General features: G+C 37.9%; 3 protein-coding genes across 3 annotated transcripts; 1 reads left to right on the top strand and 2 right to left on the bottom strand.

Annotated features, from left to right (window-relative positions):
* Positions 1-27: 27 nt before the first annotated feature.
* LOC106959967 (uncharacterized) lies at positions 28-4,045 on the bottom strand. Its single transcript, XM_015052848.1, has 4 exons — positions 3,882-4,045; positions 2,820-2,900; positions 2,406-2,726; positions 28-1,197 (listed from the first exon to the last, which is right to left on the bottom strand). The coding sequence occupies exons 2-4, from the start codon at positions 2,890-2,892 to the stop codon at positions 728-730; spliced, it is 864 nt and encodes a 287-aa protein (XP_014908334.1). The 5' UTR covers positions 2,893-2,900; positions 3,882-4,045; the 3' UTR covers positions 28-727.
* A 928-nt stretch (positions 4,046-4,973) lies between these two features.
* si:ch73-390b10.2 (Golgi pH regulator) lies at positions 4,974-10,235 on the top strand. The gene is made up of 14 exons (XM_015052855.1): positions 4,974-5,232; positions 5,616-5,675; positions 5,857-5,960; positions 6,045-6,151; positions 6,239-6,340; positions 7,321-7,441; positions 7,526-7,606; positions 7,698-7,807; positions 7,911-7,999; positions 8,728-8,820; positions 8,947-9,042; positions 9,434-9,523; positions 9,746-9,811; positions 9,907-10,235. The coding sequence occupies exons 1-14, from the start codon at positions 5,191-5,193 to the stop codon at positions 10,111-10,113; spliced, it is 1,368 nt and encodes a 455-aa protein (XP_014908341.1). The 5' UTR covers positions 4,974-5,190; the 3' UTR covers positions 10,114-10,235.
* Positions 10,236-10,483: 248 nt separating this feature from the next.
* Positions 10,484-17,346, bottom strand: pdzk1 (PDZ domain containing 1). The gene is made up of 8 exons (XM_015052854.1): positions 17,039-17,346; positions 15,165-15,373; positions 14,833-15,046; positions 13,012-13,344; positions 12,734-12,930; positions 12,423-12,647; positions 12,006-12,347; positions 10,484-11,564 (listed from the first exon to the last, which is right to left on the bottom strand). The coding sequence occupies exons 2-8, from the start codon at positions 15,369-15,371 to the stop codon at positions 11,511-11,513; spliced, it is 1,572 nt and encodes a 523-aa protein (XP_014908340.1). The 5' UTR covers positions 15,372-15,373; positions 17,039-17,346; the 3' UTR covers positions 10,484-11,510.
* Between the last annotated feature and the right edge of the window lie 42 nt (positions 17,347-17,388).

Raw genomic sequence — 17,388 nt, forward strand, 5'->3', positions numbered from 1 at the left:
AAAGACGTTCCCAGTGCCAAAAAGGTACTTTGTAACACCACCAAACTGTAAATTTTTTCTTAAAATTTCACCTTAGCTACAAAACGTGATCGATGTAATGTTGCCCACTGAATGTGCCTGAATTTGGAGGCAAATTCAGTTTAAGACTTTATCTTTCTAAAGCCTTAAACTGTGATAAGTAGAAAGAGAAAGAAACCCTCCTCCTTTTGTGCTTTTCAGTATTGAGGAGGAATTCAACAGATTGAGAGATTCATCACAGAGAGCATCATCTCCACTGGAGCAACTCAGGGAAATCTTAAGATTATGTGTTTCAGTTATTGTGTGAAAGGTAAATGTGACTGAGACTGAAGGAGATTGCACTAGATGAATGAAGAAATATGCATGTTTTGCAAATTGTTGTATCAGAAACTGTGCCAAAGTAAAGAAGCCCTGCTTTACTAAGTATCAGCAATGTAACTGCAATAAATAATTTGACTAAAATGACTCGATTTAGAAAGAAATAGGTCATGTATTGAATTCCCTTTTGTCACATTTCCTAAGTTTCACATTTTTCTACTTAACTTAAAACAATGCCTATTCAAATGTAAGTGACTTTGGCATAAAAAGAAACCAAAAAAAAAATAATAATAACACACACAGTCTATCTTAGCAACCAGCGTAACTCAGTTTTTAATTTTTAGGACAAATCCCAAATGTGCTCAAGAAGACATTTTGATGGAAATATTTGCTACATCTTTATTGCGAAAATTATTTTTTCAATTCCTGGAACTTGATAAAAGACGGGGAAACAAACGTTTTGACCTAATGTTGCATTGTTGAAGCGTTTATGTCGACGGGTAAAAGCGAACTTGAAAAGCAGACATTTACCGTAGGTAGAGAGACAGACCACAGAGCTCTTTGTCCCCTCGCTGTGCGTCTCATAGAAGCAGGTGTAGCAGCCCTCATCCTGGATGGCGACAGGCTGGATCGTAAGCTGACTGTCTGACAGAGAAGCAGAGAGCCAGACTCTCCCCTGATAAGCTGGCTCGATCATGGGGTCGCTCCGCTTCGCGAAAGAGGCCACCTCTGTCGATTCACCTTGAGCAGGTGTGTGTTTCCACAGTATCTGCTGCACCTTCTCGGGCAAACCAAAGGAGCATGACAGGGACGCCTTCTTGCCGCTCACTGCTGTTTTGTTTCTCTCTGATGTGACTTCGGCTGCGAATGAAACACAAAGGATCAGCTGAGGGCAGAAAAGACAATAAACATAGCTGGGAGACGAGGGGCGCGTAAAGGAGAATGTTAATATTGGGAATATGAGGTACCCAAACAGAAACCACTCAGTGGAATCTGGCCCAGCTGTTTCTGCTTAGGAGCTTAAGCTCCCCTTCTCCCACTGCTGCACAGCTCTTTATTAACATGACTGGCCCGGACTCAGCACGCTCATCAGTTTCTGGTCAGAGGTTAACAGCGGTTGGGAACACGTGTGTTCGCATGTTTTCAGTTTTAAGCCTTGAGTGCAAAAGGGAAAGCATCCAAAATCAATCAAGCGATGGAATATTAACAGGGACAGCGACTATGAAGACTGAATGCAGACCACCGTTTTTTTTGACACTCTTGTGAGAGCTCTGTCTTCAGCCAACTTATCCCTCGTTCATATTGGCTACTCTTTCGTAAAAGACTTTCCTAACAAATCTATCGCTCTAACAGATGTGAATGTTGTCTGTGCCAAACAGAGGACAACTTGCTTCACAACGCGAGAGCTTACAGTTTTAAAAAAAAATGTCCGTTTGTCAGCTTATCTCTTCTTACTATCACTGGGACTGTAACTCATTCAGGTTTCGAGTGGAGGTTTTACACACCCAGTTCATGACTCTTCCTTCTGCACAATGTCATCTATGTAACATAAATATCACGATTGCTTAGTACCAGTAAATAATAAATGAGATGGAAGGGATCATTTATTATGGAGTTACACAGGGTTCAGTCATTGGATCTTTCTGATGCATTTTTATCTGCTTTCAGCTGTGTTCACAGTACTGATGCAAAATCATGCAATACTTCTCCTTCATGCTAAAAATATAGTCAGATTGTGGTAACTATTAGTAAATTGTTACCAAAATTTATATTGAGTAGCTTCAATATAAGCTACTCGTATGTGAAATATCTTAATGAATCTTTCCCTTATGCATCCACAAATCAGGTTCTATGATTATTAAAGCTGCATTAATTATTGCTCCTCCATTGAGTCAAACAACTTATTCTGTCCATTCTCTTCTACCTTTCCCCTAGATTATAATCTCCTCCTAGCTTCTGAGCTATACTAGTGTCTATCTCATCTTTAATAAATATATTTTATCCTAAATGCAAAGTACTTGTGTTCCCAACCTTATCAGACTCAAAATAATTATAAATATTTCCTTTACCGTCAACAGTGAGACACGTCTGTCCTTGCTTTGAACCTGAAGGACTGAGCTCAAAGATGCAGGTGTAGCAGCCTTCATCACGGAAGCCCACCCTGCGAATGGTGATCGCTGAGGAGTCCTTTGGTGAGGTGGCGAGCTCCACATGCTGCTGTCCACTCACGCTGTCTCTGTTACCTGGCTGGTAGCTCAGCAGGGTCTGATTCTTGTCATCCAGCCAACGGACCTCCCTCAAAGTTTCACCACGGTCCTTTGACAGCGTGCAGGTAAGTGTAAAGGGTTTGTCCACTGGTGCCTTCAAACGTGCCGGCGCCGTCACTCTACCTGAAATCAATATTTTGCAAATGGAGAGCGGGAGTAGTTTTTTTTAATGTTTTTTAGTATTTTATTGGTTTGACTTTGCATGCCCCTACTCACCATGTGTTTGTCCAATTAAGAGGAGGAGAAAAGACACCTGCAGACCTATTCTACATGTGACAGGGATCATCATCGTTCTCACTGAGGAAAAATAGAAAGACCTCTCATCATGACCTGAATAGATTTTTTTTTATAATCATAAATCAATTTTTGACTGCGTTTCTTGACAATGCTAGAACACATGTGAACTAGTTGGTCTCTGGATCCAGATTGAATGTTTCACAGGATTACCATCAGGACTTTTAAGTGGAAAATACAGATCATAATCCTTTCCAAAACCAGTTTTTTATGTGTATTTGGAATCACTGATGTTTTGAAACAGCTACTAATGTCCAAGTTGAATCCATCTTGCTGTTGATTTTATTTGAAGTGAAGTTACATATTTTCTAGGCAGTAGTTTCCATCAACCTCTTACCATGCACCAGGAAAAACGCCCTACAGTATGAAGCTATGAAGACCATGTTTTACAGTTAATACGGCATTATTAAAGTCTCACCTTCCCATTTCATGACAAAACATTATTCTTTATTATTCTGACCAAAGGGTTCAATCGTTGTCCTCTTTGCCAATAAACCCCACCTTTCCAGAAGGCATTTGGTTTGTCCACACAGTTTTTAGTCAAGCTTCTGGATGCTTTAATTTGCCAGCAAACAATATTCAGCTCAGTGAGTCAAAATGATCAAAATCCAGCTATCTGTTATTATTTTATATATTTTTTGTATCTTCAACTATGAAGCTGTTCTGTTTCTACTCCACATTCTTTATGATTGCATCTGCTTTAACTCCGTATGCCAGTGTTCCATGTAAAATATTGTACACCGAGCCAGCATATAACAATTATTTGCACTTTAGTTCATTATAGAACCTTGAAGCATAAAGTGCATTTATAAGTTCAGCATATTTTTCTCAACTGCCAACATTTTAATCCCATTTTGAAATATAAGATACACTAAACTAAAAACTGTTAAACTAAAAACTTTTAGTTCTTTATTAATCAAGAGAACAAATCAGAGTTCACAATAACATTTCTTCTACAAGTTGTATCAGTTAACAGAGACTCACCTTATGCCTCTTGTTACAAATGTGAAAAGCCAACAGCTTAAGACGGTCTACCTCTGCATCATCTCCTGCATCCTTATAATCCAGCATCGGCATGCGATAGTTTCTGTTCCTCCAAGTGTTTCGCTGCTGCGCTCCCCTCGGACTGATACTCTAACCGCAGGCAGCACTGGACACTAAAGGCGCACTACCCAAATTAAATGTAGTCCGCGATGAGGAATGAAAGTTTTGGTTCCACGGCGCCCTCTGGTGTCACGGTACATACATTACGCGCAAATATAAGATCTCGAAAAATAATATATTTATTTGTTCATTTATTTATCTACTTATATTTTTATTTTAAAATATACATATACGCATAGCTGATAAGACAATAGAAAATAGAGATATATAAAATGATCAAAATAGTCAATCCTAAGCAGCTTATTTTATTTTTGAGATTTGTGTTAGAATTTAAAAATACACAATAAACAAAGAAAATTTATTTATTTATTTATTTATTTATTTCACTTTGGAGAGAAAAGGTTAAAACAATAAATGAATAAAAACATTTGCTGTTGCTGACGGCGCTTCTGCCATATTGTGAGTGGCAACGTTTTGAAAATCAACTATTATAAACTACGTTTTTACGACTGAAGAAAATATGAGGGGCCTCTCATAAGAAACACTGTTTGTATTAATTGTAATGTTAGTTTCATATACATGTTCGTGCCAGTACTGAATATGTTGATATTAACCGCAAAAAAAAAATAAAAAAAAATAAATAATAATAATAATTCTGAAAATCAAAATAAGAGAACAACAAATATTAAACGGATGCGCGTAAAATAGTTCTAAACTAAGCATAAAAATAAAACGTATAAAATAAATGATTAATTTAAAACCTATGCATAGTTAAATATATCCGGGAAACAATTACACTCACAATATGGCGGCGATATTAACGAACGGTCTATGTCTATGACCGTGCTGTTTTAAAATTACAAATGATAATAAGTGATTATAATAGTCTGTTTTATTATTTTATGCTTTGTTATCTTGACTTAAGTTTTTGAACCTTTTTATTTGTTTTCCTTACTTTGAATGGCGAATGACGTAGTATCCCTGCGACGGAAGTATGTTGGTGACGACTTGCTGTTGTAGCTTGACAGCTAAACAAGTGTCAAAATGTTAGATACATAACACACGGTTCACTTTTAAGAAAGACTGTGTTTTTGTCCTTGGGGTTAAAATGAACTAATCTTGGCCTGCACTTTGCAGCACTGGGGTTTTTCGAAGTGTTTGAGGTTGTTTAACTCACATCATAATCATCATGTCGTTTCTGGTGGACTCAGTCATCATGTTCACCTCTCAGGTAATCGGTTGGAAGAAGTATACTTTTCTGTAGTTAACTTAGATTTTTAGGACATGGGTCCAGTTCTTCTAAGATATTTCAAGATGAAATATGATCGGTATTATCCACATTAACTATATGGTTTCTCATAAGTAAAGTTTGATAATGCAGTGTTTTTACCAGCTCAATTAGCATTTTATGATGTTGTTGTTTATCAACTTGTTATATGATAATCATTAAGAAATTAGACTGTATTGAATTAATGTGAAGTAGAAGAATTAATCTAGATTGGGTTTGAACCTGATTTTCATAAGGTTTTTCAAACTACTTCATATATGAAGTTACTGAGTGTCTTTGTACTTACCATCAACTTTTTTTTTTTTTTTTTTGCATATTTCGTCCAGGTGCTGTTTTTTGGGTTTGGTTGGTTGTTCTTTATGCGGCAACTGTTCAAAGATTATGAGGTAAGGTGTTATTCCATTTGCAGCATTAGTAATTTATGTCTCTAAAATCCAACTGGTTTTTGTTTAAGACATAACATATTGATTCTAATAAAAAGAAACACAACAGATACAGATATTAGAGGTTTCTCTTCTTTAGCAGACTTGTAAATGTTTTACAGTCAAACTGTGTTTTTGTTTTCAGGTGCGACAGTATGTTGTCCAGGTGGTTTTTTCTGTCACCTTTGCGTTTTCCTGTACAATGTTCGAGCTTATCATTTTTGAGATTCTTGGGGCCTTAAGCAGCACGTAAGTGATATTTACTTTTAGGGAAAAGGCCTGATCTCTTGGTTAAAACAGATACAATTTGTTCATCATCACATTTTGTCCCAGTTCCAGGTATTTCCACTGGAAGTTGAATCTGTATGTGATTCTGCTGGTTCTAATCTTTGTGGTGCCTTTTTATATCGGTTACTTTGTTGTCAGCAACATACGATTGTGTAAGTTCAAGAAAAACAAACAAACAAAACTTTTAACATTTGAAGGTGCTGTTCTAATAGTGAACTGTTTGCTTGTTGTCTTATCAGTGCAGAGGCAAAAACTCCTTTTTGCCTGTATGGTTTGGTTTACCTTCATGTATTTCTTCTGGAAGTTAGGAGACCCATTCCCAATCTTGAGTCCAAAACATGGTGAGTAAACGAGGCTTCATCAAAATGTTGCATTTCATGCCGTGTTAGTGTCATGCCAATGTATTCACATCCTTTAAGGATTTTTCACATTTTCTAAGGAAATTCAGTGGAGTTTATGTCATAAACAAACAAAGAAGTGCATACATGAGATATGGAAGGGAAAGGAAACTGCTTTTATTTTTTTCTGAAATAATAATAATTGAAATCTGGTGTTATATTTAACTCAATCGCATTTAGAGCCCAGCTAAATAGTAAATATGAAGGCATTGGAGGTTTGGTAGAGAACATTTCTGAACAAACAGCATCTTTATAACAGAGAGTCCAGAAGAAAGCCGATGAATGGCCTGGAGTTTGCCTCAAGTAATGTAGGGAACAGAAAGTATACTGCTCTTATTTGACCTACATTTAAATGTTTTGCCTAGATTCATTGTGCAGGTTCATCTTGCAACAGGACAGCTACTCTATACATACAGCCAAAGAAACAGAATAGTTTAAATTAAAACATTTGAACACCTGAAAAATTATGTTCATAAACACTTCATCCAGTCCGAATGCCAGTAGAGGATTTTCAAAAATGAATTTGGGGAAAAATTTCAGTCACAACTGTCAGAAGTACCACAAAAGACTTGTATCTGTCATGCAGGGAGAGATCTTTCTACAATCCACAGATTGCACTTCACATTTTAAATATCTGTTTTGGGGAAAAAAAAAAAAAAAAAAAAAAATACCATTTTAAAACCGAGGATTGTTTTCCTCCCATTTCACAGCTATGTGATACTTGTGTTGGTCTATCACATAAAATCTCATTATAATACACTGAGGTTTGCAATTGTAATGTGGCAAAATGTGAAAGAGGCCATTTGCAAGGTTCTGCACCATCATTCATCTGTGAAGTTTATGAGCTGTTTGTTGTTTAGTGTCTCTTTCTGTGTCTCTTTCTTTAGTGTCTTTAGTGTCTCTTTCTGATTGATTTTGTGCAGGGATTCTGTCCATTGAGCAGCTCATCAGTCGTGTCGGTGTGATCGGAGTCACCCTTATGGCTCTCCTCTCAGGGTTTGGTGCCGTCAACTGTCCATACACATACATGTCCTATTTCCTCAGGTTCGGCCCGTCGGCTGTTTCTTTGCAGTGTTCAAGCAGAAGGTGGCAGTGTGTCTTCACAGTTAGCTTTTGTTGTTTTCGCAGAAATGTAACAGATAGTGACATTCTTGCTCTGGAGAGGCGGTTACTCCAAACCATGGATATGATTGTCAGCAAAAAGAAACGGTGAGAATAATGATTTTACACCCCCTCTTGATCTTCAAACCATTTTTTCTTTCTGCAAAAAGTAAAATAACGCTTTATTTTGTCTCTCAAGAATCGCCATGACGAGGAGGCAGATGTACCAACGAGGGGAGGACCAAAACAAACAGACTGGTTTCTGGGGCATGATCAAGAGTGTCACCTCTACACAAACAGGCAGTGAAAGTATCCTTCATGCTTGGATGCAAGCATCTCTATATTTTAGATTCCTGCTAACTATCCTGAAAAAAATCTTAGCTGCTGTGATCCCTGACTTTCCTCGCTGTAGATTTGTCTTTGATCCAGCAGGAAGTTGATGCTCTGGAGGAGCTGAGTCGACAACTCTTCCTGGAGACGGTGGATCTGCAAGCCACCAAGGTAAACAAGTGTGTGTCCGAGAATTTGGACCTAGTATGTTGATTGGGTAGGAGACTAGCATTTGCTGAACATGCAGATTATCCTGCCTAAGTAATTCATGATGTCCTGCTTTTATATAATTTTACCCTGTTTGAAATCAGGAAAGGGCGAATGCACCACTGTATTTTCTATATTTAGCTCAATCATCAGTACAGCTGCCCTTATTCTCCAACGGAAAATGAATTAGGTATATTAATGGCAAAAGTGCCTGCAATGACTGTGCTTTTAACTGAGGCCAACCAACTTTTAAAGCACTTAAGGGCTGGTTTACCTCTTTAGTATCATATTTGTTTACACGGGTTCAAATACACCGTTAACTGTGGCTACACACACAGCAGTCACCAGGCCCTCACCAAATGTAGCACCGTTTTATGCTCAGCTCAAGTTTCTCTTGTCGTCAACGTTTTGAATGTTTTCACGCACAACGCTGCTGTAATTAACACGTTTTGAAGGTGGTGTGATTAATTTTACAGCTGTTGCCACAAAAAATTTATAAATTTTAATGTTAATTACCACATAAACCTATGATTATCTTTGATGGAAACCAGCAGAATTTTCTCACCTGGAGTAAACATTTAACATGCATGAGCATCAGCTTATTTTCTAGTATGTTTATTTATAACTAGTTTACCTTTTGTAATTATGCGATGGATGATTTGTCTTGTTTTGTGTTGTTTTTTTTTCTTTAGGAGCGAATTGAGTACTCAAAGACCTTCCAAGGGAAATACTTCAACTTTCTTGGTTACTTCTTTTCCATCTATTGTGTTTGGAAAATCTTCATGGTAGGAACACCGCATTCGTGTTTTACATCTCACATAAACATTCACGTCACTTCCTGCTGGCTATATATTTACTTTAAAAGGCGTGTTGTCACTGATTTCACTTTTAAACCTTTCTTCCATTTACAGGCAACGATAAACATAGTGTTTGATCGAGTTGGAAAGACGGATCCGGTGACCAGGGGTATCGAAATCACAGTGAACTACTTGGGCATCCAGTTTGATGTAAGAAACACACTTGTGTATGAATTCATTACTTCTGAGAGCTTTTCTATTACTTTCAATGATCACTGCATGAATTTATCCTATCCCTCTCTGCAACCTCTGCTTCTTTAATCTTGACATCAACTCCGAATTTAAGCTTACAAATACATTTAATGATTTACTTTTCAGAAATTTGTTTATGTCTCCAACTAATCCCCCAGGATCACCTGGAATGACCTCTTGTAAAGATAATTTTCTGCCTTGTTGTCTCTGCAGTTAACCATGTGTTGTTCATGTGTGTTCACATAACAGCAGTTGTTGAGTCCAAGAGGTTCAGGTTCTGAGGGAGGAATCTAAAACGCCAAAGGTTTTGGCTTTCTTTTTACGTTTTCTCCTCTTTTCTGTGTTCCAGGTGAAATTTTGGTCCCAGCATATTTCCTTCATCCTGGTTGGAATAATAATTGTCACTTCCATACGAGGTTTGCTTATCACACTCACAAAGGTAATGATGGCCCATTAGTTAAAGTGTGCACACTTAAATTCAGATTAAAACCTCTAACCTGCAGTCTGTCACGTTTTAACATGTGGCAAAGATTATACAGTTATGCCGAAGGCCAAATATTTTTCAACTCAAATATTTAACACACATGCACATTTTCTTTCTTGAAAAGTTATCGTTTTCAGCTTCCATCTTCTGAATATTGTCACCTTCATTTTATTTTAGTTCTTCTACGCAATATCAAGCAGCAAATCTTCCAATGTCATCGTGCTTGTCCTCGCTCAGATCATGGTGAGTGTGTTTTTCTTCAGAGTCGAGTACTTCCTGCAGCCTGGAGTTAAATTTGAATCCATTTCTTAATTTTTATTTTTATCTGAATCTATAAGGGGATGTATTTTGTTTCATCTGTGCTGCTGATGCGCATGAGCATGCCGCTGGAGTACCGCTCCATCGTGACAGAGGTTCTGGGAGAGCTCCAGTTCAACTTCTACCACCGCTGGTTTGACGTCATCTTCTTGGTCAGCGCTCTGTCCAGCATCCTCTTCCTTTACCTCGCCCACAAGCAGGCACCAGAAAAACACATGGCCATCTGAACACCTGTGGCGTGTTTAGCCTTCACTGATGCGTGGGCTGAATTTTATTCTGCAGTTCTGAGAGATACAGAAATCATTTTTGAGGCATTTACTCCTGAATCAGGAAAAAAAAAAAACAACAACAAAAGAAACAAACATTTTTTAGGGTGACTATTGGAGCACATGCTGAAGGAACTTTGCAAACTGAAAGCAGAGTATTTACAGAAAGTCATTCAAATGAAACAAATAGGGTTCTTTCCTTGCTGTTAATTTTGTACACTTTTGGTTAATTCTTTATATCTTTATGTTTTAACACACTGGTTGAAACGACACACATTTCTTGTTTCACTGCAGGTTTTCCCAACTGTGATTTTTTATTTTTTATTTTTTAATGTTCAGATATGTCATTCAATTAGGGAAGAAAGCAGGCACTCAAAAAGTCAGCCTTTACTCAGATGGAATGTGTTGATTTTTTTTATTTTATGTAAGAAATGTGAACTTTCATGTCAAATATTAAATAAAGGAAAGAAAATACATGTTTACTGCATACAGAGATGATTTTAAACTATGTTGACAACGATTATCTCAGGTTTTGCAAAAGGGGCTATATATCAATACAAGCTTTGATCAAAACAATACAGCGCCCTCAACATTTATTGGCACCTTTTTACCATTTTACATTGGTAAAAATGTGTAAAATTTGTTAAAGTGTTATCTTATTTGATCACAAATCTAAAGCTTTGCTTTGATTCTCTTACCCTGATCTTTATGGAGCAAGTTTTTATTTTTATTTTTTTACTTATGGTCCTTCTTTCTGGGTGTAATGGTAAAAGAGCATTTGGTTTCTTCAAGTTTTGTTTGTCACAGCTCCATCTATTTTAAGCTTTGACTGTAGATGTGGACTTGTTTAGGTTAGTAGCCACCTTCTTGCAGCCATTGTCTGTGTTATGAGAATGAATATAGTACATGTATGCAAGTTAAAGTTGCATTTATCCTTTTGGTTAATCACCTCCTTGAGGTTTCAGTGAATGAGGAGAGCACTGAAGTTTTTCTTAAAGGCACAAAATGTTTTTTTCCCCTGCAAGTTCCATGAGGAACTTGCAGGAGTTCCGTATAAATACGGAATCACAGCTGGTTGCACAGGATGTGATTGCTGCTGCTGGCGAACTGTCGCCAGCAGCAGCGAATCAGCATAGCAGAATAGCTGCTATGCTGATTCATAGCAGCTATTCTGCTATGAATCAGCTTTTGTGGGCAATTTCTCAGTCCGAGTGCTGTAATTATTATTATTATTTTAGTTGTTGTTGTCATCTCTCTTACTACCGTATGTTTCACCGGAATGTGTGAAGCTCAGAGAGCTTTAAAAACAAACTCTTCAGATTCGGCCACATCTAGGATTTGTTCCTTTGGGCGTCGTTTCAGAGTCTCTCGTCGATGCCGTCTTCAGACGAAGATGATGACACAGAGGGAGTCTAAAAGTAGGAACAGAAAGTACGATAACATTTTTGTTTGTCATATTTCAGCTGAACCAAAATGAAAGCCACATGTAGGTAATCGATGAAGTACAATGGAATATGTGGTTGTAACATGACAAGATGTGAAAAGTTCAAATGACATCAATGACTTTCCGGAGCACTTTAACAAAAAGCAACAAAATGTTATGTGGTGAAATAATCAGCAGTATAACTTTAATCTCGACACTCTTGTTAATCGTATATATTTACCGTGGCATGATTTAGATTCTAAAATATTCTTTAAGAATGTCAAGGGACATAGTTGAAATTATACTCTAATTGTTCACAATTAGATACTGTGACAATTTGCACAAAATATCCCAGAGTGGATCAGAACAGTCACATTTAACACCATGCTGGTTAGAAATATGACCGGTGATGGTAAATAGCACCACTCACCCTCTGTCTTTCCTGTTGAGGTGGAGTTTCTGGCCTGGCTTCATCCTCCTCCTCCTGCTGCTGCTGCTTTTCCTCTTCCCTGTTTGGTTTTGGAGACTCTGCAGTGCGAGTTTTCCCCTTGAAGGTCTCCCCAAGGAGAAGCGGTGTGGTCTTCACACCTGTGGCTTTGAGCTGTTTGTAGACATCCTGTCTGGCCACCAGCATCTCCAGAGTGTTGCCACTTCTGCGGATTATGTTCACCACCTCAGCATGGGTGCTCTGCTCCACATTCTCACCGTTCACCTCTATCACAACGTCGTCGTTCTCCATTCCAGCCTTGTCTGCTGCACCGCCTTTCACCACCTGAAAAGAGGTGATTTTAACCAGGTTCTTGTGGAGTAGTCTCCCTCAGACAGTGCTTGTTCTTGTTGATCTTACCTCTGTGATGTACTGGCCAAGCACCCCTTCAATGCCGTTTAGGTGAAAGCCATAACCGGCAGAGGTTTTCTCCATTCTGCACAGTTTGGGTCTCAGTTCCTCCGTTTTATCTCTTCCAGCCATGGATGTTTGGGCAGGAGCAGGTAAGCTCAAAGCTTCGGTGTAACTGGGTGGGGAGTTAGAACCTTTCATCTCCTCCCAGAAAAGCATCGGAGACACCTTACCCTGTGAGACATGAAACATGATTACCTTAGCATGTTGTCAACGTTGTAAGCAGAACTAGAAAGACTACAGGTGAGTAGGTGGCTCACCTGCTTGTACATTTGGTCCGTGTCTTTGTCCACCACAAGGAAGGAGCATGTGTTGTCACATAGCCTGATCCAGTCCACCACCTGTTTGTGGCTGCATTTGTCCACATCCGTCCCGTTGACAGCAACAACTCTGTCCATTTTCCGCAGGCCAGCTTTATCTGCAGGGCTGCCTTTGTCTACTTCCCCTATGAAGTGTCCTGCAAGAAATCATGGAGCGTGTCGTTAAACCACAACCCCTTCTCTGCAGTGAAACACACAGGGTTATTTTTTGGCCTTGCCTCCTTGGCCTGGATCCTCTTTGAGCAGGAATCCATATCCATTAGACCCTTTGGTCAAATTGATGAAGCGCGGTTGCAGTGGGAGAAACTTTACTGTTGCCAACCATGATCCTATCTTGTTTTTTTTGTTGCGATAGAAACTGTCCGTTTCCTTGTCAACAAGCAGGAGCATGACGCTTTTCCCTCCCAGTTTGATCTTTTCCACCACTTCGTCATGCGTGTAGCTTTCTATGTTCTCCCCGTTGACCTCGAGCAGACGATCTTCGTTTCTGACTCCAGCGTTGTAGGCTACTCTGCCCGAGTCCACCTGAGTCATGAACAATCCTGGTTCGCCTGGTAAAACAGACAAAATAGAATGATGCATGGATGAAATCACATGAAAAAACATTTCTTATTTGCTTGAAGAAACAGCAGAGCCTCTGTTCCAGATGCAAAAAGCCATTTGGTGACATTGTAAAAGCATATCAGAAAAGACAGAAGTATTTTAAATGCCTGCAATCATACATATTTTTTTATGTTTTTTTTTTTAAATTATTGTGTTCAAAATCGATAGAACTATACAAATTAGAAAAAAACAACTACTCAGTAGATGTAGGTTGTCTTCTCTAGGACATGTTTTACTCATCTCTCTAAGGGTGGCTAATAAAATTTTCATTTTTTTTAATTAGATGTAATAATAATAATAATAATAATAAAGAAATAATCTGAAAACTAGGAGGTGTTACTGCGATTTCCAGTTACATATGAAGATACTTAGTTTTAACTTAAAAGACTCCATCTAGCTCTGTTGCTAGGTAACATAAAGCTCCATCAGCACTGCAGTGAAACCTCTGCAAAATCTAAAAGGACCTTGAAATACTAATTCAAAGATATTTCTGTCACACATGATGGTAATATTAACTAGTCTAGTTCTTACATTCGATGGCTTTGTACTCATAAAGTTTATAACACGTTCCACTCCTTTAAGAGACCTTAAAGACTTTCCAGTCCGGGGATAAACGCTGTTCTCACAGAAACCAAGAGACTATTGGATATCATGTCACCACCCAGAGCGAATTATGATGTTATAGTTGATCAGATCTAAAAAATAACTGTCAGAGAAAGTAGATTTTGAGAGACATTTATGCATTTTATACAGTTATTTACTTATTAGGAACCCTTATCAAGATGTGAAATAACCTTAAACTAAATTTATCTGCTATTGCAGACATAAGCAGAACATTTTAGAACATACAAGCTTAATTAGACAACGTTAACTCAGTATAAAACATTAAACTATTTCATTTAAAGTCTCCTGGTGTTTCTGAGAGTTACCTTGAATACTTTTTAACTTCCTAGGGGTTTTGGATAAGAAACCGGTTGTTATGGAAACCTGGTCATCTTTTTGCTGCAGTTTCCTACCTTCTTAGCTGTGAAATGTGTGTGATGCCAATATAAACTTGGACTTTCTCCCTGCCTCGTGGCCAGGTATCATGGTTTTATTGTCACATTATATCTAATTATGAATTACTAATTTATAGTTTACAGAAATGCCGCTCAACTTATAAAGAATAGATAAAGACAAAAGAAAAATGCTTCAGTGAGATTTAATTTCTAGGAATTGTTAGTGGCATAGATGTGTGTGGCACAGGTGATTTTGAAAGAAACACAAAAACACTCACATGAATAAAATATATGTATTCAAATTAAATGCTGGATTTTTCTCTTCTAAATGTTAAATCTATAAAACTGTACTGCAGCAGGGAATAATAATATGATCCTATCATGAGGATTTTCACACCTTATACCCTTTGATGCTATAAATGCAGTTCCATATCTTACCTCTTACTGAGCGAAGAGAAAACCCATATCCCGAGGAAGTCTTGACCAAGTAGCACAGTTTGAGTTTTGGAGGCTCTTTGGTCGCTCCTTTGGCCACTGGTGTGAGATGGGGATCAGAGAGTTTCACCCCCAAAGCCTTTGCTTTCTTGTAAGACGATTCATCCAGGATGTGGAATGAGACGGATGCCCCGCCGTCCCTCACCAGCTCCACCACCTGTAAAAAGGGAAAACGAAGAAAACAACAAAAAAAAACAAACAAAAAAAACAGAAAATGAGTCAGAGTCTTTATCGATTTGATTAATGCACTGCAGTGCCTCTGAAGGCCTGCTCACCTCGGAGTGGGACAGCTCATCAACAAATGTTCCATTGACCCGAAGGATGCGGTCTCCGTCTTTCATGCCGGCCAGTTCAGCTGGGCCTCCCATTTCCAGGCAGCGGATCAGATGACCTTCCTCATTTTGCTCCACTCTCAGATAGAAGCCAAATGTTTGACCCGGAGTCTTGGTCAGAGAAATCACCCTCGGCTTATAGGTGGTCATGTCTCATAATGGAGTGAAAGAATCACAATCTAATTATTATTCATATATAATAACTCTCGTGCAGTGATACTTAGATAATCTAAATCTTGCATTGTATTAGATTGTGATGACACTTGACATGTATAATTAGCTGGATAATTAGAAAGTGAAATCAAAGGGGAAATATATATTTTGCCAGAGCAAAAGAAAAATATGCTTAGAAATGTTCGTCAGGATTATGGAAAATTTCCAATTTTCCTTTTGAGCATTGTAGGCAGTTTTTTTTTGCAAAGGTTTTTTATTTTTTTTTTTTTTTTTTTTTTTTGCAAAAATATAATAAATTGTTGATTTGCGGAAAAATGAATTGAGCAACACAAAATATTGCAAAACACAATATGCTGAGGAGATAGTAGAAGTGATTTGTCCAAATTATAATTTATAGTTTTCCTTTTGTGCATCTACCAAGATTATGTAAGTATTTCTGTTAAGATTTTTGTGGTTGTTTATGTTTTTTCCCTCTTTCTTTTGGCAGAAATATACTAAACTGCTGCATTTGATGAAACATTGGAAACAAGGAAAAAGTCACACAAACTATTGCAAAAACACAATATGCTCTGGAGATGATGCAAGTGATTTATCCAAATGAAACAGGTGCATATAGTGAGATTGTGACTTTAAATATTATGACAAAAGATGCAAAAAACATGACTCCTGAAATAGCGTTACATTTAAGGAGTACCTGCAGTTTTTAAGTAAAAAGAACACAATTTAAAATCCTTCCCTCCCCTCTTCTCATAACCCGTGTTACACATTGTGCATAAACCTTTTAATACACCACATGGAAATAAAAAAAACAAAACAGAAGTGCTGATGTCTTCAGATGAGAAGTTAATCTTCCATTATCTTCCAGCAGAGCTGGGTAATTATTAACAGATGACACAGCTGACTGTAAAGTCATAAAAACCTGCGTGGACTTTGAATGCAAAATAAGGATTGTCCCTTTAATTCCTTTGATTGCTTGTTATTAAAGCTGGGCCATAAAGGGATATGTACTGTAGGTGATTCATCTGACATGTGAAACACACTGACTTCAGAGGAAAAATACAAAATGGTGTGAGGTTCTTTATTAAGACAACAGTTCAGGACTTGCACACCTTCGTCAGGAAAGCTGAAAGGATGAATCTCAGTTGTTTTTCCTGCATCGAGGCTGCGTCCTTCAGATTCACCAAGATAACAGAATTAATTTAGATTATGCTGATGATACATGGATTTTCTTGAACACCTACTCTCTGCCAGTTTACAGCGTAACAAGAAAATCACTCCCCTTATAGTATAGATTATGTAAGTATTTAAATCTCTTTCAAATATGTTTTTTTTTATTATTATTTCCTTTAATTTCTTGGAAGCTCTGTTGTTATTTGTCCTCACTGTAAGAGACTAAAGGGGTTGTTAAACCACTTCATGGTTTTTAAAAATGCAGACATGTAATTAGGAGGTTTGAAGTAAGCAGTAACGCTTGGTTTTCTTGTTGCTGTTTGTCATACATTTAAACATCTCAGATTTACTGATCTACTGACTTACGTTTTACTCACATTTCTGTCAATCTAAAGAGGTCCTTAAATACATTTTATGCCATAATTCTTTAAAAAAACCCCTCTAAAATTAGAGAATATTCAAAAATGACTCACCAACTCGTCTCTGCTTGACGTCCAATTCCAAAGGGGGAGCTCACCTGTCAGTGATTAGCTGTTATTGAGTCTTAAAGCTGCTTCCCTCCCACCTCTCCATCTCTCCATCCGGACTTTGACAGGTCGAAGGTGAGACTAAAGGCTGAGTTATTTAACAGCTTTTAAATAAGGCTGTTATGGCTGTGTGTCAAGGCGATGGCAATGTGCGGCCTTTCATCTGAGGGTGAGCGGTCATCCGTTCAGTGGTCAAAGGTACACAGGACTGGTGTCAATTCATTAATTAAAGTAGAGACATTACAGTCAAAATGAAGCGGGAAGCGTCCTTATGGTGTTTGCTTATGAATGACGGA

The sequence above is a fragment of the Poecilia latipinna genome, unplaced genomic scaffold, assembly GCF_001443285.1.
Source record: "Poecilia latipinna isolate Pla-1442-1.1 unplaced genomic scaffold, P_latipinna-1.0 Scaffold1140, whole genome shotgun sequence".
Classification (NCBI taxonomy): domain Eukaryota; kingdom Metazoa; phylum Chordata; class Actinopteri; order Cyprinodontiformes; family Poeciliidae; genus Poecilia; species Poecilia latipinna.

Excerpts from the sequence above, each read along its gene's own strand:
- pdzk1 (XM_015052854.1), bottom strand. The coding sequence starts at position 15,371 with ATGACCACCTATAAGCCGAGGGTGATTTCTCTGACCAAGACTCCGGGT. Across the intron at positions 13,345-14,832 it reads TTCTCTTCGCTCAGTAAGAG|GCGAACCAGGATTGTTCATG; the intron begins GTAAGATATGGA and ends CTGTTTTACCAG. Across the intron at positions 12,931-13,011 it reads AGAGGATCCAGGCCAAGGAG|GACACTTCATAGGGGAAGTA; the intron begins GCAAGGCCAAAA and ends GATTTCTTGCAG.
- LOC106959967 (XM_015052848.1), bottom strand. The coding sequence starts at position 2,892 with ATGATGATCCCTGTCACATGTAGAATAGGTCTGCAGGTGTCTTTTCTC. Across the intron at positions 2,727-2,819 it reads CTTAATTGGACAAACACATG|GTAGAGTGACGGCGCCGGCA; the intron begins GTGAGTAGGGGC and ends TATTGATTTCAG. Across the intron at positions 1,198-2,405 it reads GACGTGTCTCACTGTTGACG|CCGAAGTCACATCAGAGAGA; the intron begins GTAAAGGAAATA and ends TTTCATTCGCAG.
- si:ch73-390b10.2 (XM_015052855.1), top strand. The coding sequence starts at position 5,191 with ATGTCGTTTCTGGTGGACTCAGTCATCATGTTCACCTCTCAG. Across the intron at positions 5,961-6,044 it reads CTTGGGGCCTTAAGCAGCAC|TTCCAGGTATTTCCACTGGA; the intron begins GTAAGTGATATT and ends ATTTTGTCCCAG. Across the intron at positions 6,152-6,238 it reads TGTCAGCAACATACGATTGT|TGCAGAGGCAAAAACTCCTT; the intron begins GTAAGTTCAAGA and ends TTGTCTTATCAG.